At 37.1% G+C, this 22476-nt stretch overlaps 1 protein-coding gene across 2 annotated transcripts; it reads right to left on the bottom strand.

Annotated features, from left to right (window-relative positions):
• Positions 1–17726, bottom strand: LOC139934982 (uncharacterized). Of its 2 annotated transcripts, none has more exons than XM_071929418.1 (11): positions 17618–17726; positions 15791–16203; positions 14331–14506; positions 13234–13341; positions 11954–12094; positions 10825–11009; positions 9931–9997; positions 6160–6264; positions 5124–5195; positions 4627–4725; positions 1–3114 (listed from the first exon to the last, which is right to left on the bottom strand). In XM_071929418.1, the coding sequence occupies exons 2-11, from the start codon at positions 16170–16172 to the stop codon at positions 3004–3006; spliced, it is 1446 nt and encodes a 481-aa protein (XP_071785519.1). In that variant the 5' UTR covers positions 16173–16203; positions 17618–17726; the 3' UTR covers positions 1–3003. The 2 variants fall into 2 exon arrangements, with proteins under 2 accessions (XP_071785519.1, XP_071785517.1); XM_071929416.1 differs by having other exon boundaries at positions 17602–17716.
• Positions 17727–22476: the final 4750 nt, after the last annotated feature.

Genomic DNA, 22476 nt, shown 5'->3' with positions numbered 1-22476 from the left:
TACAAAATGTCACTGAAGTGTTTTATTTTATGTCAGTAATATCATCATTGGTTAGTATGACACATGCATTTTTCGTTTGCCAATCGATATAATTTGCGCTGAAATTTATTTGTTTACAATTAAAATGGATCAACTACTTTTATTTGTTTATGATCATTAACGATGCATTAATTAATTTAAAGTTTAAAGGGGCTGTGTTGTCATGATCGTAGAATTATGGACTCTCACTTACAGCACGCATGCACCGGCTCTCCATTGGCAGCTAATGGGTGAGAGTTCACAATTCCATGTATAGCCACCTGCCTGCTTTGACCATAAAAGCCCCTTTAAGAGTCTTACTGATTACATTAACACCAGATTATTTTGAAGGCTTCTCCATCTTTTCTGCATTGAATACTTTTTAGAATAACATGTAATGGAAAAAAACCTGTCCAGAACATCGCGCTGATAATCGACTAGAACCAATATTTAACAGACAACAGCTCAAGAACCACTTATCATGGATAAACAGCCATTTTGTTTGGTTACTTGTCTATATATAGGGCTTCTAATTATTATAAACTGGTCTTTTTAACACTTCTTTATTCTGTTAATTCACACAGCATTACCCCCGATTTCAGTGATAGATCTTTCTATTGATAAACAAACCGAGCTGGTTTGCATGGACAGCTGAATGCAAGAAAAACATTCAAAAGTGTCAACAGATGTTGTGACCAAATTCAACATTTCTGCAATCCTTAAATAAAAAATAAAAAATAAAAAACACAATACCATGATGGGTTGCTTCGTTTCAAAAAAATTCAACTCTATGTTTGGAAACTGGTCTGAACGGCTCTTTTTACAGGCATGCAACTTCTCATCCAATTTCCTTTTTTTTCAGTGCTTTAGAAAAACAAAAAGCACATAGAGTTGTGTGTTCTAGGCAGTTAAGGATTCTCCCCAGAACAAAGTTGCATATTTTCTTTGATTTTGTTTTTTTCTCCTACGCTGAATGTACTTATTGTTGTAATCAATGACCATTGGAATAAATCTATGAATCCATGTTGAGTTAGTGTAACAATTGGCTTTCACAAAATGTGACAATATGTAGTTAGTGCGATATAACATACATTGTTATTTTCTCATCAAAATTTCTCTGAACCAAATGAATAATTCTCGTAAAACTTTGTAATTCCATCAAATAAACACATGTTAAAATGCAAAGTTTTTTGAAAAACAAATTACTAGCTACAAGTACATGTTTGTCTCACAGCATTCCCTTTTGAACCAAATACTAAAACACTGTTTTCAAAGTCTTTGATTCGCTTCTGAAGAAACAACGTAGTACACATACACTTCAGAATCCATATAACTTCATGCAATGGCCAACTGCAACCGTGACCGATACATCACAAAAACGGTGTCAAACAAGCAATGAGAGAGTTATTGCAGACAAAAATGTCAAAATAAGATCAAAATATTAGGTGGCCAGTTTGAAATGATTCAACTGCAACCTCTTTGTAAGCCCTGTGTTTGATTTCACAAAACACTAAGATGGAGTGTGTCATGTCCGAGCAGTCAAGCTCTGGTGGTGAAGAATTAAAATGTTGAAAACTTTGGCAATCCCCATGTTGCGTTTGTAAACTGCATTTACTAATTCAGTAGCGGTAATTACTCTGCAGGTTTTACTTTCAGAAAACTTTGCAATGCAATGACAGAAGTGAGCACTATGTATGTCGCCTCTGCAGCATCGCCAAATTTCTTTCAATTGAAACTTTTATCGCGTAAATCACATTCAGTTCAAATTTTAAAAAGTTAGGATATGTTTACAAGAAATTTTATTATATGAAGAAAGAAATTGCTATCCCAAACCACAAGCAAATTGGTAAACATCCTTCTCTGGTCTTTTCAACAGTTTTTTTTAAAACATTAAATCAGTATTATTAGTACATACAATCAAACCATGCTTGTAAGAAATTACAGATCGATCACACAACGATTGTCCCTAATCCCTTAAATACTTAATTGTATCTCAGCATAGAAACAAATACACCAAGCTTATCAGATTCTGAGGGCTTCATGGACTAACGTTATAAATCCGAAGGCCTTGTCACATTTGGCAAAGTCTTTTACAGGCAACTTGAAGGCAACAAACTGTACAGCATGCAAAAGGAACTCTTCATAGTCACAATGTTTATGTTTTTTTCCTTGCATTGTCTTCACCCAACCCAAAGAGTGATGTGAAGTATTGTTACCTTTTTAGACATTGCCAGAAACTGTTAGCTGTATGTTGCGTTGTGGGACATTGCCCTTTCACACTGTGACTGTAATATCATATCCTCTAATATTATTGGCACATTGAATAGACGAATTATTGCATATAAATATGCAGCTTAAAAGCACATTATACCCTCAGGTGTAGTAGCCACACTGATTATTGGATTATTATTATTAATTGTTCTTTTTGTAAAATAATTTGGGAGCGCAACCATGGCACAGTATAAATAAACTTTCAGTGAAAGTTTGGTGTTAAAAGCTATGTGATGATTGGCGTAGAGACACAATTGAAGCACTTGGTAATCTGGACCCAATTTCATAGAGCTGCTTAAGCAGGATACCAGTCACAAATTGTACCATGTCACATGACATGTGACAATGGTACTTTGGCTGGTAACCTTATTCTGCTAAGCATAATTTTGCTTAGCTATATTTTTGTGCTTAAGCAGCTCTATGAAATTGGGCCCAGTTGTTGTCACCACTAGACTTAAAACTGTGTACTTAGAAAGGAAAGAATGCCCTAGGAGATCTTCCAAAAAAAGTCCTCTTAAAGCTTTGCTCCATACGGAAAGTTGACAAAATTCATGAACGACGCTCAAAAGGTGTGCTTTCCAAATGTTGTCCCAGACCGATGAAATGCGAACCCACGCAGTACGAAATGATGGACGAGGATCGTCAACGCTTATTATAATCGTACTTCATTTGTTCTTTAATTTTTTTTAAGCAGCTGTATAGTGGAGGGGACAATCAGAAGTTATGCAGGCCGATTCTGAACATGTCGTTGGTTATAAAAAATGTGGTTCCGTCTTGTTTCAGCATGAACGTCTGATGGAAGGTCTGTTTGGGGTCGGTGTCCACCTGTGAAAGAAGATCAGAATGTATAGTTATTTGTAGAATTTAATTGGACTTGGATACTAGGGGGGTAAACAATAGTCTAATACAGTAAACTTACAACTGAAATGTAAGTTGAATGGTTTGTACATTTATAACTAGCTAGCCCTGTGGACTACAAAAAACTATGCAACCTACTTGTTTGTAATGCTCATATTTCTTTCTATTCAAATTTCAAATGTGAATCGTACATTTTCAAAATGTATTAATTTATTTTGTGTGTGTGATTGTAATCACTGCCATTAACATATCAGAAAGAAATATTGTGCGATGATTCATGCTTACAATCCGAGTTGTTAACCCTTCCTGGGGGCAAGTAAAATGCACAGCTTTTCTAGCCCGGTAAGCCAAAAAAGCTTACAGCCATTGGACCCTTTCGGTAAACAGTATTGTCCAAGGCCCACACTTTGTGTATCACAACTTCTATATCAAATAACAAACCTGTAAAAATTTGGGCTTAATCGGTCATCAGAGTCGGGAGAAAATAACGAGAAAACCCACCCTTGTATCCGCGCGTTTCGCCGTGTCATGACATGCGTTTAAAAATAAATCCGTAATTCTCGTTAACGAGAATTGATATTGTTTTACTGTTTTCTCAAAAAGTAAAGCATTTCATGGAATAATATTTCAAGAGAAGTATTTCACCACTACCTTCTGTAAACCCTGTAAGTTATTTGTGAATCTGTGAACTTTTTTTTTTTTTTTTTCTGTACCAAAAGGGTATAATGGCTTTAAGCACAAAGTCTGCTCAATTACTGTTACTGAGATTGGTGGTACATTTGCAACAAATTGATATTTTAAAAGCTGTTGGATGAAAAATGGAATACCATGCTGTAAAAAAACTTTTGGCTTTGAATGAAACATTCCATGTCTGATCACTACCAGGGGCCAATTTCATAGAGCTGCTTAAGCAAAAAATTTGCTTAAGCACGAAAATAGCTTGCTTATTTTACACATGTTACTGGACAAAATTTCATGACATATACATTGCTTGTGACTTGTATTTAGCTGTTGTTTACTTAGCATAGCAATTGAGTTGAGTCTTTGCCGGCACTCTGATTTTATTAAGCAAGGAAATTTCTGCTTAAGCAAATATTTTTGCTTAAGCAGCTCTATGAAATTGGGCGCAGGCCTCGATGGGGCACAGCAATTTTTCTATGGCAAGAGGCACTTCTTTGAGAAAAATTTAAACTTTCATTGAAACCTTGCAAAGGGTGCCACAGCAAAAGCAAAGGGCACCACCACATCTCCTGTGTGTGCAGTGGGTTTAAAAAGAGGCCAGGGGCATTTCTCAAACCTCGGATTGGGCTCAGGCTTACACAGTGGAAACGCAGCTTGGCCTTTAGCCTGCTGTTTTGGAACAGCACGTATTGCAACCGGTGGTTCGAACATCAGCAGACAGAGCATGGAGCCTATAAAGCCAGAGCCCAAGCCGCGGTTTGAGAAAGGCCTCTGCACTACATTCCATGTTAAACTTACCATTAGCTGTCCTAACACGGCCACTAGGATGCTGTTATCTACCGTACAGTGACAATCTATGGAAGTCATTGCATGTGCAACCGTCTGGAAAGGAAGTGCCTGAAACAAAATGACGGGAAATATTTAATGTTTGGGATTGGTTTAGCAGGCTTGTGCCTATCACCCCCTCCCCCTGCCCCTCCCCCTCCCAAAGTCTTTGAGGCAAGGTCTAAATTTGGGAGAAATATCCTCAAGACCAGCGTATGACACTCTTTCATTTTAAAGCTTTAGTTTAACAAAAATTTCACCAAAGATCTTGGAGCTCTATTCTTGCAAATCATGGAGTCTCCTTTTGCAAAAATGTCAATGAGTTAGTGACAGATTGTGACACTCTCTCATTTTGGAGCTCTAAATATCACAACATTATGTCAAGTCCAGCACTACAATTTGTGTGCAGACAAGTTAAGCCCGAGTAATGTAGAACTTGGTTTTTGTATTTACTCCTTTACTCAACCTACCTTTAGATGATTAGTGATATCTGCAGCACCGTAGAATGTTGCACCTTCAAATGACATTATAGAGTGTGTTGGCTGAAATTACAAAATCAAATATCTCGTTAAAATCAAATATCTTTTCGACAACTTTTTTTTTATACAGATTATGACCATAGAGCAAGGAATCTGGGCCCAATTTCAACAATATAAACCAAGCAAAAACACTTTGAGGACCGATCAAAATTCTTTTCAAGAGGTACGGAAAGCTAGTTAAGAGTTAAACAACAAAAAAACATCAAATATGAACTCTGGACAAGGGCAAAAGCCAGCAGACCGAAGACCAGTGAAATAAAAAGCCATTAAAATTGCTTGTAAAGGCAAACAACCCGAACCATGGCCATACAAGTTACAAACTTAACAGATACGACCAACTTATTACCACTGTCAAAACAGACCTTCCCCCAGCATCAAAACATTAACATTATAATTTGATGTCAGTACTGTTTGATTTTAGTTTGATGTATTGCAGAGTGTGGAGAATTTGTGCTGTACATGAACACAGCAAAAAAAGGCATATTTTTTATCACATAAGGCTACCAACTACGACCACAAAACAGGCATCAGACACACCTAATTTGAAAACCCATGTCCATGTATTTTACAATGGTGAATGCCTCTCTCACAGAGTCAACTGCCTCCATTACCCGGTCTGTTGCCTTGGTGCCCTTTGAAATGTGCCAGAACAAATTTGCATATTCACTTATTTGAGTTGCCCTTTACTTTAAGCAAACTTTTCTTGCTCTCCAGCTACAAAGCATCAGGCCAGATTACATGTATAATAAAAAGGTGAATCATTCAAGTGTTAAGTGCAAATACCTCATTAAATAAAATCTGATTTTTGGGGTTGAACAAAGAATTGACTCTAGTCAATTCTTTGTTCAACCCCAAAAATCATTTACAAATTTACCCAGTCAGTTTCCCTTGTGGTTTATATTGATAAAATAAAATCTGAATATAAAAAACATAAAATTAAAGCCAAGGTAGATGTATATTTTCTTACATGATACAAAGCTGCTAGCTGCCCACGGTCAGCATCAAAAGTTTTGTAATATGCTTCGCAGAAACTCTTCCCAATTTCTTCAGCGCGAACTTGATTTGCTTTCATCTGCAAGGTAGACAAACGAGAGGGGAGGGGAAAAACACATTATAGATCTGTAGTGTAATAAATAGGCGCAAAATATCTTTGAGAACTTTTAAAGGCGGCAGTCTGAAAGAAAAGAAAAAACTGAAGTTCATGAAAAGGCCTTTCTGAAAAATGTTTCAGTTGCTGCTGAAAAAAACGAGATGTTGTCTGTTTCTCTGTGTTCAGGTAATCTGTACTAGAGCCAACAAAGGAAAGGCCCCTTTCCCCCGTAGCTCTCAAAGAGCTTGTTGTTGCATGATGACCTCAGACTCAGTCTAACAGATCGGGGGGGGGGGGGGGGTCCATCTTCTGTTTCCCTAAACTCAGACACTTTATTTTAGGATCCGCTTTATTATTTAGTGAAGAAATTTTAATCATATCAGCAGAAAATTGTATTTTTTTGACGATGTTATTGAATTTCACTCAACAAAAAGGAAATGCAAGCATTAGGAATGTATATTGAGTAGGTTGGGGAAAGCTTTAGGTGTACAGTACACAGGAAACTTCAGTTCTGGCTGTCTAACGGTCGTAAAACTTTCACCCATAAACGCTGATTTGAAGAACGTATAGCGTTAAACTTAAGGAGGCCCTAAATATGAGACCCCTATAAGGCTCACAGGGGAGCCTTATAGTTCCTAGAAGTACAAAAACAACAAACTATATTCATGAAACTGAAAATGAAATGTCAATCAAACTCAATCAAAAATTCAATTCAAATGAATGAATCGTGAGAAAAAGCTTAATTATTCTATACACACATTTAAACTTAAATTAAAGTCCTACCTGTGCTACTGCATCCATCTTTCTTTTCTGAATTGCACTACACAGTGAGTGAGTGATTTGTTATTGTCAATATGTCACACCGCTGGGTGTGCGGAAAATTTACAATACAGAGTGAAAAGTAACTTGTGTACCAACTCGACCTGTTGTGCGATTGCAACACAACAATTTCTTCTGCAACAACCCTTCACGTTTTAAAATTGTTTTAAAAGCCCAACGAAATATAACCCCGTCTTATATAGAGATAACTTGCTATTCAGCTTAAGAAGTATTGACAATTTGTCCCGAAAAGTGCGTTTGTATCTAGCTTTTTGGCGGTTGAAATTTTTGGAGATCCGCTCCTCCTCAGTAAACTGTGACCTTTGACATTTCGGTCTCTGTACGTGTTTTCTCCTGAACTCCTCTACACGTTAAGCCGGGCATTTGTTACAAACGCCAACATGGGTACCAGTCTATTTTACGCCTCGTCCCCAGAGTGCGTTGAGCAGCACGAGGCTGCCAGCCTCTTGTAAACAGGGTTAGAAATAAAGTAAACTATGGGTGCGAGGTTGGTTTACTTTATTCTCGTGGTATCGATTCTTTTGGAAACCGTTCGAATTCCAAAGAATACATTTTTACCGGTACTATAAATTATGGGCGGATCTTATGTTTATAAGTGAGGGGTGGAGTGTTACCAACAATAATTTCATTTTACCCAACCATTTGCTGCGAATCTTTTGATGTGAAAGGTGTTTAAACTGCAGTAAAATATGCAAGATGTATTTTCTTATTATATTTTACTGACAAAACCACCATGATTTATAGTTTGTGAAATGTAAAATCTGTAGATATTTTATTTTGGTTGTACTGTGCAGAGGCCTTCTGATTATTTAATCCAAGTGTTTGTAAGACTAAGGAGTAGATTAAATGCATTATATATGACGGTGAAAAAGAAAATAATCTGTTTCATTGCAGGATTATTAATTGTGACCCTGAAAAAATTATTACCCCGGTACCGGTAATTGTGTAATTTCTTCCGGCAAAACACTTTTGCAGGCATGCAGTGCCCTTATCAATGAGAAATCAATCAAAGTATGTTGAGAAATTTGATTCTCTTATAAACATGGTTGAGACTTTTGGAAATTGTTGTGGCGTCCGTTTGAACAGCCAGATACATGTACAGTTTTACCCGCTGTCACCCGCACTTAATAACACAAATGGTTTCATTATTCTTGAGTAAAATACTGTAACAGTTATTTTTTGCCTGACTTCACAGTATTTTATTCAACTAAAACTTTCACAGGTGAATTTACCGTTTATTTCTTGATAGTATTGGCTAAAATAAATGTTGCTTCAAAAAAATAAATTTTGCCTATAAATCATTTGACAATGACTTTACACTTAGAAAAGGTGCTCCTGGGAGAAAAAGCAATTCACAAGAATAACACTTCCACAGAACACTTGTTCCAAAGAACACTTGTTAAACACATGCCATCCAGTGGAAGAATATCACCCACACATGTACCCCCTTACAGGTTTTTGTTTTCATAGAAAAACATGAAGGCGCTGCAATTAGTTTCACTGCATTTGTAAACTGTAATTATGATCAATAATAAACATTTACCATAAAAAAATCACTACATGCCTGAAACATCTGTATTACCATAAAGATTGACAATTAAAAATTCACTTTGAAACTAATGGGGGGCAAACCCTTCCATCTAGTTGCTCCTTTCTTCAGATTCTCATCAGTCATAATCAATACAGCCCTGGGACTCCTTACCTCGCATCTCAAACACAAATCAAATCATTTAGCCTTCAAGAAAGACTCAACTGAGGCCGAAAAGTCAGGCCATTAACTATTTTTTTGCATTCATACAAGAGGTCCTTTTGGATGGTAAACAGTTTGCAACAGCTAAGTCTCTTTTCTCACCAACCAAATCAATAAGGCCCAACTGGCCCAGTTGTTTGAAATTTAATCATGACAACAGGGGTGAGAATAATTGCGGACAAAAACAATCTGAAACTTGGATCCAGCTCTAAGGAGGTACATTGAAACAGGCCTGATTGAAATGGTAGCATTTCAACCTTCTGATAAACCATGGAGTTTTCAAGGAGCTTTTGGGGTGAGAGTCATTACTAACAAAAACAATTCTGAAACCTGGATACAAATTCAAAGGTATGTTGAAATGATGGCATTTCTGCCGCTTGGTAACCCCTAGGGTTATATATTTCAATGAGCTTTTGGAAACAGCATCCAAAGCACCAGAAAATTAGACCGATGAGCAGGATTTGTTTATTTGTGGAAACAAATATTGTCTGATTTTCTACACCAAGTCGACATAAAAAGTCTGAATTCAGCCAAAAGGCTGAACAATCACATCCCTGCAACACATCAAAAAGCCTGAATTCAGACAACAGCTCATTTTATTTTCTCATTCGCTTGTCAGTTGTCATCCCTTAACAATATTTTTTTTTGTCACAGTCTAAAAGGTATTACAGAAAATGAGTTCCCTGTATTTAAAAAATGTGTAACTAATACCATGCATTTAAAAGTTTAAATTGATATACAACATTTAAAGAGAAATTATAAAAAATGCAATCAAAGCGAACACAAGCTCAAAGACACATTTGCTGATTTTGATGGACTATACTTGCTATAGGATATGCCACACGTTTGACGGCACAGTGTTAAAATGGTAATTTCCCTCACCATTGATTTTACAGGTCGAATCAATACTCTACTGGCCACATCAGAGCTTGAGTCCGGTGTGCTTGAACGTTTGCCATGACAACAATTATTTAATCAAACCAAGAAAACAATCAATAAAATGCAACACATATTTTCCAAAAATTACCCCAAAAATATTGTGCACATTTTTTGTTTACCTTTGCTATCTCTTCTTGTTCTTCCTTTGTACGGACCCTCTGAAAACGACATCTGCGTATATGAGATCTTTAATAGAGCAATAAAGAATTTGAAAACGTCAATAAAATGTTGATATAGAAAGGGGAGGCACCATGATAACAAATATGCAGCTAATTTGAGGTGCACCTTTTGTCAGAAATGGGTTTTGAATTGCATACACCTCTCTAAAGCTTGTTTTGATTTATTCAATTGATATTAATTAGGATATGAAACTTTGCATAATGGGAGTAAGACAATAAGGGCCCAATTTCATAGAGCTACTAAGCACATGAATTTGCTAAGCGCGAAACAGGATTACCAACCATATGTTCGTGTGATTTTCAGGATAAGCAAACAACAGCTGAATACCAGTAAGCAATGTGGAACTAAAGGAAATTTGATTGGTAATCCTGTTTTAATCAAGGAAGAAATTTCATGCTCAGCAAATTTTTGTGCTTAGCAGCTCTATGCATTGGGCCCAGATGAGGTTTAGCGGTGACACCTTGTGTAGAATCTCAATAGCCTTTTTGAGGTATGGCGGAACACTATAGGAGTAGGTACACCGTTTGATTTGGGTGTATACAGACAAACTTACCAAAATCTAATAGTGTCGTAGTATTGTGTCCGACACATATTAAAAAGGCTTATGGATTTTTTGTTGATCTGACGTCACTGAAGTAACTTAGACTTGAATACAAGTTGCATACAGACTTCAATCAGTCTCCGGATCATTGGAGCCCGTGTGAGGAGCTATAGCAACACTAAATACTCACATTGGAAAATAATAACACCACTACCTTAGAGCGATTGTACACATGGTGTCACCGTCAAGGAAAAAATAATAAATTGATTTTGTAAAAAAAGTGTCATTCCACCTGATTGTTGATCTGCTGGGATAGAAACGCCTATTAGACAAAGTAGGTGGGAACTGTATGTCGTTCTTGACAAACAGCTGTAGTGTCTGCTTCATCTCTTCAACTTCTACCACACCCTGCCCCACAAGTTCTTCAAGCTTCTCTAAAACACGCTCATCCAGAGGTTGATGTGGTAGACAAAAGTTCTGCCAAAATGAAAATAAATAATAATAGTGAATAGTGGCTTCTTATGTAGCGCTCATATTTGCGCATCAGTAACTCTCAAGGCGGTAGTTTTTTCCTGCAAGGTATGTGGGACTACGTTTGAATGATGAGAAAGGCACAACAACAGCAACGGCAATACTAGTGGTTTTGAGTACATTGGTCTTCAAGCTCAATAAACAGCAACAAAAACAAAAACTAACTTTTAAAACTTGTTTAAATTGAATTGGTCATGTTTTTTATAAGACGTTGAGCCTGCATTTCCATGAGAAAACAAACCTATACCCCAAACCTACACCCCCCTATACTGCCAAAGGAGTGGCATTATCAGAGGCAATTGCATGCTTGTGTGAATCAACAGGAGACATTTTTGAAATTCTTGAAATCAGGAAAAATTATAGTTCTTCTATTAGTGTTCAAAAGAAACAGTCATGCCAAGATGATAAATCTTTGTTCTCATTTTGCTTCTATCTAGTCTCTTTTCATTTGTGGGTCTTGTAATAAAAAGATGCTGGGCTGTTTAAGATTCTGAGCTACATGTCCTGCAGTTTTGTGGAATTTAAATCCCAAATTTAAGCCTTGCACTTTTAAATTTTTGAAGAGGCAATACTATAGACATCTAATGCTAACAAACAGATAAAAAGTGTTTTTGTTTAAATGAAACCGTTTAGACGATATACCTGTTCTCATTTTGAATCTAGTCTCTTTTCACTTTGATTCGGGTCTTGTAAGATAGATCCTGGTCCAGTAAAAGATTCTGAATTGTGGAATTTCAACCCCAAATTTGAGCCCTGCACTTTTTAAATGTTTGAAGCGGCAATACTATGGCATCGATTGCAAAACATAAAATGAAAACAAAGGGTTTTTCATGGGTAACTTCAATGTTGAGTTCAACACAATATATTAAGGCAAGTTGGGATAAATTTACCTCATCGATGGGATGGTTGTGAGCTGCGAGTTCTGGTAGGTCAACATAAATTCTCCTTTCACCGGTGGCTTTTCCTGCTTCAAGGGCTGCCCTCAGCTTTCTGGAAGCACGTTTTCTTCTGTGTTCAGCCTTATTATCAATCTAAAAACGTTGTTCACAAATAACCGATGACGCAGTTTTAGTAACTTGCGGTTAATTCTGTGTTTGTACAATTAACAACAGCAACAATGCAAATAAGAATTTGTAGTTTGTCATGTTTAGGAGCACAGGTTTATTCTCTCATTTCGATGAAGCTACTTGTTGTAATTTTGTTGATAATTCAAGTCAATTCATTTTAGAATCTTTAGACACAAAAAAACAGCTAAAAAGCCCCCCCCCCCAACAAAAAACAAACCTTTGGTCATAAAATTCAAGAAATGGTAAGGCCTATCCACATCAGAATGTAAATTAAAACCAAAAATGTTCCTAAAGAAGTCTGCATTTTTGGGGGGTTAAATGTCCTTCTCTTGAATTTTAAGTTCATAAATTATTACTCTTCACTGTAGTTTCTCCCTTTTTAAGTAGGGTCAAAGACAATAATCAGTGTGATTGCTTTTCTGTGTTTAATTTCGTAAATAAGCAAACGGGCAGTACATTGGAAATCAGGTTGTTTCACTAGCGTGCCTTCCACCTCTGTGAACCCCGGTTAGAATCCTACCTCAGTTATGGATTAAGTTTTCAGTTTCGACCTGATGGTGTGGGGTTTCCCCATGTATGGGGTTGTCCTCCCACATAAAAAACTAAACATTTCTTCTCGTTTCCTGTTTATCCTATTAACCGTGCTAATTGTGCTGTTTGATGTGTTAAATGCAGTGGACACTATTGGTAATTACTCAAAATAATTATTAGCATAAAACCTTACTTGGTAACGAGTAATGGTGAACAGTTAATGTATAAAATATTGTGAGAAACAGCTCCCTCTAATGTGATGTGACATAGTTTTTGAGAAAGAAGTAATTTTCCACGAATTTGATTTTGAGACCTAAGAATTAGATTTTGAGGTCTCGAAATCAAGCATCTGAAAGCACACAACTTTGTGTGACAAGGGTGTTTTTTCGTTCATTGTTATCTCGCAACTTCGTCGACCACTTGAGCTCAAATTTTCACAGGTTTGTTATTTTATGCATGTTGAGATACACCAAGTGAGAAGCCTGGTCTTTGACAATAACCAATAGTGTCCAGTGTCTTTAAAAATCAATAAATTAGTTTAACTGTTAATTCAAATAACACAAACTCAATACCTTGAAGTCTGTAAAACAGATAATTTCTCGCATTGTTATGTTGGCAAGACATCCAAGTTTCTTCGTCTCCTTGGTGTGGGGTTCTTTCTTCCTTCTCTTTCTCTCACTCTTAAGAAATAAAGAAATGAAATGGAACCTACTTTCTCAATAATGTACCACCAATATATCTAACCTGATTCCTTCTGTCAAAATGCGCTGATTGATAGATTGATTGACTGATTGATTGCGTTTGTGTTAATTGTAATTAAATGTATTGACAAAACTACATACACAACATCAGGAGGTTAAACAATGTAATAAACAAAAAAAAGGAGGAAAAACATCACAAAATTATCAAAGGATAACCCCAAAACAGCCAAACTCATTCGTAAGTGTACCGGCAGAAAAACCACAACAAAAATAAAACAAAATAAAATTTACCCAGTCAGTTTCCCTTGTGGTTTATATTGATACACTGTATTTGAAACAAAAAGTTGCATCCACTAAAAGGCAGTGGACACTATTGGTAATAACTCAAAATAATTATTTGCATAAAGCCTTACTTGGTAACGAGTTATGGGGAGAGGTTGAAAAACATTGTGAGAAACAGCTCCCTCTAAAGTAAAAGAAGTAATTTTCCACAAATTTGATTTCGAGACCTCAAAATTATATTTTGAGGTCTCAAAATCAAGCATCTGAAAGCACACAACTTCTTTCATAGTTATCTTGCAACTTCAATGACCAATTGAGCTCAAATGTTCACAGGTTTTTTTTTTATACATCTGTTGAGATACACCAAGTGGGAAGACTTGTCTTTGACAATTACCAATAGTGTCCAGTGTTTTTAAGGTTATTCCATGGCTGCCGATTCCCAGGTTGTATCATAATTTGGGTGTGATCCCTGGCTAAACGACAGTTAACAGCTGTACGGCATCCGACTGGCACCCCAAACAAAGATATTGACAAAATAGGGACACCTTACCGCCAACATACATGTAGGGCTAGATAGCTCAGTTGGTAGAGCGCCGGCTTGCTAACCTGCACGTCGATGGTTCGAATCCCACTCTGGTCAATTCTTTGTTAAACCCAAAAAATAAAGTAAAAATCTCGAAACAAACCTTAGAATCGCCCTTTCTCTTTTTGAGAGCCTTTTTCCACTTTCGGCCGTGCTGGCAGTCCAGAACTCTCCTGGCTAGCATGATGAATGGCACCCCATCAAATTGGATCCTTGAGCAGTTCCTTGTTTCTTGCATTGAATCTTCCCAAAAGATGCGATGATTTGTTTCACTCAGTTCTTAGCACACAAAAAAACATTTATCAACATTATTTGAGAAATGCAAAAATAAAGTTATCGTCATTACTTCGGAAGGGAGATTTTTTATTTATCACTTTTCCTTTTTTCTGGAAGCTCCTGAGGTTTTTCTAAATTACTTTGCCAAATAACCCGATGATAAAAAAAGTGTAATTTTAGTTTGCCATTAGCCATGCCAATCATAAATACAAACCATTCAGGGGTGGATTTCACAAAGGTAGTCCTAACTTAGGACTAGTCCTATGCAATGCTAAGAGATAGGACCAGTCCTAAGTTAGGATGAGTTACTGGTCCTAACTTAGGACTAGTCCTATCTCTTAGCATTGCCTAGCCTAGCCCTAAGTTATGACTACCTTTGTGAAATCCACCCCAGGCCATGTACTGATTGGTGGCTACACTACAGCTATACAGCTAATGTACTGGTCTAGATTTCTGTGTCATCGTCCATTGAAGCTGAGTACATCCCTCTACTTCAACTTACTTCATTACTCGGCAGGGTCCATGAGTTAGGGCATACCTGCCGGGGAGCAGTTATAGTCTTGCTCAAGGATACTTGGCCACCACAATTTGAATTCACAATTCGGCCACAGCATGCTAAAGCACTACTCTTAAAGCCATTGGACACTTTCGGTAAACAGTATTGTCCAGAGGCCCACACTTGGTGTATCACAACTTATATATAAAATAACAAACCTGTGAACATTTAGGCTCAATCGGTCATCGGAGTCGGGAGAAAATAACGGGAAAACCCACCCTTGTTTCCGCACGTTTCGCCGTGTCATGACATGTATTTAAAATAAATCTGTAATTCTCGATATCGAGAGTTGATAATTGTTTTAATGTGTTCTCAAAAAGTAAGGCATTATTTCAAGAGAAGTCTTTCACCATGACCTTCTGTAAACCCTGTAAGTTATTTGTAAATCTGTGAATCTGTATAATGGCTTTCAAGCAATAGTCTGTAGCTGCCGATTCAGGTACAACCTCAGTGTCTTCCAGCCTTTAAGTCATGAAAAATGGCAGTGCCTCGCCTAGTCTTGGTGCAAGACGCTGTTGTTCATTATCACTATACTATCGCGATTCTCTCTATCCACAAAATGTTACCACGAACCATCGACAGAAAGTGGGCACTGTTGCATCACCTAATGCAGTGTTGAGTGTGCATGAATGTTACAAACAACAAAAGAACGTCTTGCACCAAGACTATGCCTCGCTCTATTAGTGAACTGGAAGAGAAAGGAACCCACAAACTGCTACTGTCATGCTTACCTGTTTGCCCAAAATTGACCCTTATATTGTTTGTAGCCACAAATGAAATATTGCTGTCCAGTTCAAATTTTCGCCTTAGTTTCTGTGCCTGTTCCACACTGTAGACATATCCAAATCGCTCTGACAACGCAACATCAAATAAAGTATGATACGTGCTGCCCTGAGCGGAGTTGGTCTGAATGAACGGTGTGGACTCGTCCCGGCCAACTTGACCTCCTGCTGAGTCATTTTTTACGATGACTTTGAAGAGGTCTCCGCCACCGAAGTTAACAACTTCGCTCTGTACATCTGCTGTGCCATCAGAGCATTCTTGCACCTGTAATGCCACAGAGTCTTCTTCGATGTTGCCCGCATGTACAATAACTTGTATTGCATTCTCCATTTTATACCAAGCCGATGTTTAGGTTTGAGTTCTGAGGAATAAAATAAAAAAGCAATTAAAATTATTTTATGTCAACTGTGTTAAATTTAGTTAACATAAAATGATGTGTGTATGAACGGATTCCAATGAACCCAGCTGCATACTATCTACAGAACTATTTTATGATTTTGTTCCGATACAGCAGAATGAACCTCAGGGGTCGAAATTAAGTGTATTGTCATGGTAGTCAGCAGGGCTAGTAACCAATAATTTTTAGTAGCCCTGATGAGATTTTGGTAGCCCGAAAGACACATTATGTCTCACGTCACGGCTCAAACTTTACAATACACCATAGCACAGTTCTTTGTTATTTGTAATGATGATTTTTGCTTTGTTTTTCCACTAGCCCGTCGGGCTATCAAACTGGAAAAATCAGTAGCCCGGCTGTAAATCTGGTAGTCCCGGGCTAGCGGGCTAGTGGCAATTTCGACCCCTGAACCTCATAGTTCTATATATAGGTAGGAATACACACAATGCACAACCAATTATAGACTTGGTTTTAACACCCCCTCAACTTACTAAATACTATAATTTAGCTAGACACATAAAATAATAAATGCTTTTTATTTATTTGCTACCAAGCTCTAGCCATTGTTCAGAAACTCTTCGTCGCCGCCATCCTATTAGTATTATAACTATATATCTAACTAAGATTAAGAAGCCGTTATTCTTAGGTATAGAATTTAGCTATTCTTAAAACAGTGCTATGGCATTGGCTGTACATTTAGTAAGCCTATTTCCATTTGACTATAAATTATTGTACTGACTCTACCTACATTCTGTATAGTTACGATAACGTAACCCTCCTCCCGATGTGATGGCGGCCGTTACGTTATCGCAACTAGAGGCCAGCTATGCGTGAGATTTTTCAAAGCTCACCACCACCGTTTAACTTTAACGACAGAAAATGTCAAAATTCAAAAAACGACAGAAAATGTCAAAATTCGAAAAAAGGAGTAACAGCGCCCCAGTTACTGGGTCTAGTACGCGTCTATCTATCTAGCTAGCTAGCTAGCCCTAGCGCCCTAGCTAGGGGAGGGAGTCTTATCTAGATTCTATTTCTAGACTAGAATCTAGTCTAGCTAGGGGGCTAGGCCTTAGCTTAGGTTAGTTATCTGGACCTGGTGCTACTGCTGGCCATTGTTTCTTTAGCTATGGGTATACTGAATCATTATTAGATAAAAATTAATTCCACTTTTGGAACAGAAAAATGGCCCCCAATATAAAAACCAACATTCAACAAGGCGAGCCGACATGGCCGAGTAAAGCTTGTTGTGATTAAAAGAAAATAAAAAAAACATCATGACATTGACAGTTCTTCCCAGTTCAATTAGTTTTTTGAACAAAAGTGAGTACAAGTGGAGGAACATTCCGGACAATCATTGCATACCTTGATAACTTTTTACCTTCAATAAGAACCTCAGCGGCTGCCTGCGAAGAAAACGACTGGAGACTGGAACAGGATAAATCAAACACCAATGTTGCACGTAAGTCGTACTACAGAGAGAAACAGTACTCTTCCCGCGGGGGGCCCAAAGTTCATACAAACTCTGGAGGGCGCACTCTATAAATAACAACGATGAAAAAAATTGCGCCACGCATGAATTAAAACTGTCATCTCCAACATGTTCAAGAAACAAGACCACGGTAATTTTTGTGAAGTTTTTTGTATTTTAAATCATCGATAAAACTTGTAAGCTCACACAATATTTCAGGGCATATTTGGTAGAGGAAGCTTTTGAGCTTCAGTCGTCAAATTTTTGGAATTTAGATATCCGCTGTTTAGTTATAAAGACGGAGTCAAAAACGGAGACCTTTTCTGTAGCTGGTTGGAAGCTTTGCTGCGTAAACGGTAATGCACAGATCAGGGAATCACATATCAGTTTGTTTTGTTCAATTCTGGACTAGTTTCCGTATCCTGCCACTACTTTTTCATTCGTTGTTAAATAAAGAATATTAATATGCTTTATTCATATAACAGACCAGACCTAGTCCTTTTTGTAAAAATAAATGAACAGGTTTCCGTTGGTTATAATGGCACAGGCATAATTCGTATTCATCTTTGACGCATAGAGTGACACTTTTTTGACGAGTATGATTTATTTTTGCTTTGTCATCCTGCAGGTATGAACGGCGGTGCCAACCAAAGCCCTAGCACAGTTGATTGATATTTTGGACTGCAATATTATGGAACTTAAGTAAAGTGTAAAGTGCATGCAATACGTTGGACATTAAAGGAACCTTTTTTATATCAAGTTTTTGGTCTGTGAATGAAAATTGGAGATGTCTAACAGATATGTTCATTGGTTTTATATAGGGTAAGTTCAGACAATTTATTTAAACTGATAACATGTGACCAAGCCCCTGACCCCCTATCTCAATTTTCTTTCTTTTCTGATTGGTTATGTTACTCTATAAACTTTGATTTTACTTTAGCTGCTTCTAATAATGACCAAAACCGTCCAGTTGAAAAAGACTATCCAATTTGACTTTATTGCTTGTATATTTCTTTGTAATGCTCTTGATTTCTCACAATTTAAGGAACACGTTGCCTTGGATCGGACGAGTTGGTCTTTGAAAAGTGTTTGAACAATTTGTTATGAAATACATATGGTTAGAAAGATATTTTAAAAGTAGAATATAATGATCCACACAAGTATTGACTCGAAATTGTGTGGTTTTCCTTTTACCTCGTCCACTAACACGTCGGCCATTTAGAGGAGTCAAGACCGTACGTGTTAGTTCGTAAAGTGAATGGAAAAACACGCAATTTTGAGGCAAGTTTGTGTGGATCATTGTTTTCTACTTTTAAACCATCTTTCTAACCATATGCATTTTATAACAAACGGCTACAAACGCTAAAGACCAACTCGACCGATCCAAGAAGGCAACGTGTTCCTTTAATGTTCTCGCTTAAAAATTAATCTGATTAATTTGTGATTTGAGAACTTGCCTAATTGATTTAATAATTATATAATACTGTATACTAACTTTTTTTTTAATTTTTTTGTTTTACAATTGACTAATCAGTGTATCTTTCTTATTCCTGATTCGTTTTATAGTTTTGTACTATAAAAATTCTTTGCCATGATGACTATTGTATCAAATATTAAATTGTTTTCATATTCATTATTAAGCTATGGCTATGTTGAGATACTCCAAGTGAGAAGACCCATCTGTGACAATTACCAATTTGATTTTATTTATTTTATTTCTATTTTAATTCTTCGGACAAGCAAAACAATGAAACAAGCACAGGCCGTCCAGGGAAGGGCAAAAGTATAAAAAAAAACTGTCATAAAAAAAGATGTGCCCTCCCAGACCTGGCTCATAAAAAAATACACATTTATATACTACACATTAAACATTCTAAAATATTGCAGTAAAAAGCAATTACACAAGGTACTTGTTCAAAATGTCTACAGATTCACACCAAACCTACAGGGCCCGAAGACAATGACAGTCGAAAGCCTCCCCCGAAATACCACTTACCGAGAAACTGCAGCCCCTGAGAGATGGGCAAAACAAGTCACAAAACATATTTCGTCTTCAGCATGCAAAAACCCATCAACCAGCCATGATATTATCCCAAACATCCCATAACTGGCCAATCCCATACATGCCAAAACTGAGACGAAAATTAACCCTGCGACATTGCCCCGTGCACTCATCCCCCAAACCCACAGCACACCAGCAAGCAACATTCCAAGGGGAGCCCTCCACCATCACCATTCCCAAACCGTGTAAGCTCAATGTAAATCCGTGAACATTGTGTTTTCTGTTATAAAAATGTACATTAACCAACTAAAAAGTACATAGACCCTTAAATTGTCCAAAACAAATAATAAGCAGAAACACCAATACGAGTTAAAATGGGGGGGGGGGGGGGGGGTAGTAAAATAATAACAAATACAATACTAAGATGAAATAAAAATGTGTACATGTAAAAATTAAACTTAAGGAAAGATCAAATGAGTTGAACCAATGTATTAATAACGTAAAACCTACCGGGCCGAACCAATAAGAACTCAGTTGGCTTTATCTCGCAAGATGGAACGAAACGTCTGAAAGGAATGAAGAATTAACGAGTTTCTGGTTTGTGGTTTGAGTTCAGAAAACGCTTTAGGAAAACGAATAACTGCAGATCATTTAAAAAAAATCTGTTCTAGGTTTACCGTGATGGAAAGTGCCTACTGTTAATCTTAAAATTGCCAAGACAAATAAAACCAGAATAAGAATAGTGTCCAGTGTCTTTAAAACAAATTGTGTTGCTTTGGATGTGTGTTTTTATACTCTTCAATATGTTGTTGCCTTTTTTTGGCTTAAAACCAACACATTCCTACTTGTAAAAATAATAATAATGTTTTATTGTCACTTGTATAAAAACAAATATTTGTACAGTGAAATGCGTTATGGTTGTGCGTTTCTAACAAAATATGTTATATAAAAAATACACACTAAAATTTATTTACGATTTATTACAAAAATACATCGAATATTTATTTTAAACATAATATTATGAAAAGTTAATGTCAAATTAGTGTTTTTTTTTTATTTGAGGATGTTTGATTGATGGCATCTGGTCTTCCTCTCCGCAGATGCTGACAATGACACCCTCGAGAATGTAGGCTGTTGCTCAAAAACTGTTCTCAAACTTCCACAACAGACGGTGAGTACAAAACTATGTGTGTAGAATTACTACGTACAAATTCCACGATCTAGACACGTTCTTCCATTAATTATGAAGTATGGTTGGTGAAACTGAATTTTGTAAGGCCATTTTCAAAAAAAATGAGAGTGTAGCTTCGCTTTCTTATGATATGACTTTCTCGAATCCGTCGGAATATTTGGATGTAAGACAGATCTGCTAGTGGAAACAAAGGCAAGCCAAATATATAACGCAAAAAGATGCTTGCGATGATCGGTTGTATTGGATAATTTTTATTCAGAGAAGTAGTGCTAACAATTATTGATTGGCATGGGTGCGTTCTGCCATTACGACAAGTTTGCTAACTAATAAAATAAAAAAAGATAAACTAAATTTAAATTAAATTTTCAACTGATGCCGTGTAGAAAATGGGGAGGGATAAAAATAATGTATACATATTTATCTAAAAAACACTTATGACAGTCCCAATTCATCCTCAATAGAGATCGTTGTCGCATTGGGCCCGAGCACGGTCTTGCGAATGGTGTCTTTGGTAAATGACCTAACTCACAAAGTAAGTGGGTGTGGGTGTGTCTGTGTCTCCCGCACAAAATAAAAATAGTTTACGAATCGAGTAACTGTAAGCACATTATGCATCAATCGTCTGTGCCCAAAAAACCACCAAAAACACGAGAAGTCATTCTCCGGGTTTTGTTCAGAAGTCATGACGATTCACCACACGTTATCTCTCCTATATCAAATGCTTGGTTCACTCGCCGAGCGAACGATGACCTCAAAGACACCCGTAATGCCCAATATTAAGTGTGTGAATCTCGTCATCTATTGGAATTCATAGATGCCCAATTATCATATTAACCACTTCAGCGGTATACAAGCAGCTGTGAGGGAATTACATGAAGAATGTGTTGTTGTATTAAAGGCAGTGGATACTATTGGTAATTACTCAAAATAATTATTCGCATAAAACCTTTCTTGGTGACGAGTAATGGGGAGAGGTTGATAGTATAAAACATTGTGAGAAACCGCTCCCTCTGAAGTGCCATAGTTTTGGAGAAAGAAGTAATTTTCCACGAATTTGATTTCGAGACCAGTCAAGTTTAGAACATGAGGTCTCGAAATCAACCATCTAAGCGCACACAACTTCGTGTGACAAGGGTTTTCTTCTTTCATTATTATCTCGCAACTTTGATGACCGATTGAGCTCAAATTTTCACAGGTTTGTTATTTTATGCATATGTTGAGATACACCAACTGTGAAGGCTAGTCTTTGACAATTACCAATAATGTCCACTGCCTTTAAGATGATCGACGCAATCGAGCTCGAGTGGCAAGGCGATTATAAAACTCATTCCGACTGTGGGACATCTCTAATTGCGCGTTTGATTACTTCAGAGATTAAACCAACGTCTTTCGAGGGTCGAGTGTGGCAGCTGGAATGTTTCATAATTTGTGGATTTTTCTGAGGAGCACATAGATCTTGAAGGATATTGGTGATGATGAGGGGGGGGGGGGTGGGGGATTCGCGAGCTGGGAATCTTTATTGCCGAGCAATAAATGTTAACCGCCACATCACACATGCAGCTAGAGACCACCAGT

The sequence above is a fragment of the Asterias amurensis genome, chromosome 3 (genome assembly GCF_032118995.1).
Source record: "Asterias amurensis chromosome 3, ASM3211899v1".
Lineage (NCBI taxonomy): Eukaryota > Metazoa > Echinodermata > Asteroidea > Forcipulatida > Asteriidae > Asterias > Asterias amurensis.
This window is presented reverse-complemented; position numbering and strand designations above follow the sequence as displayed.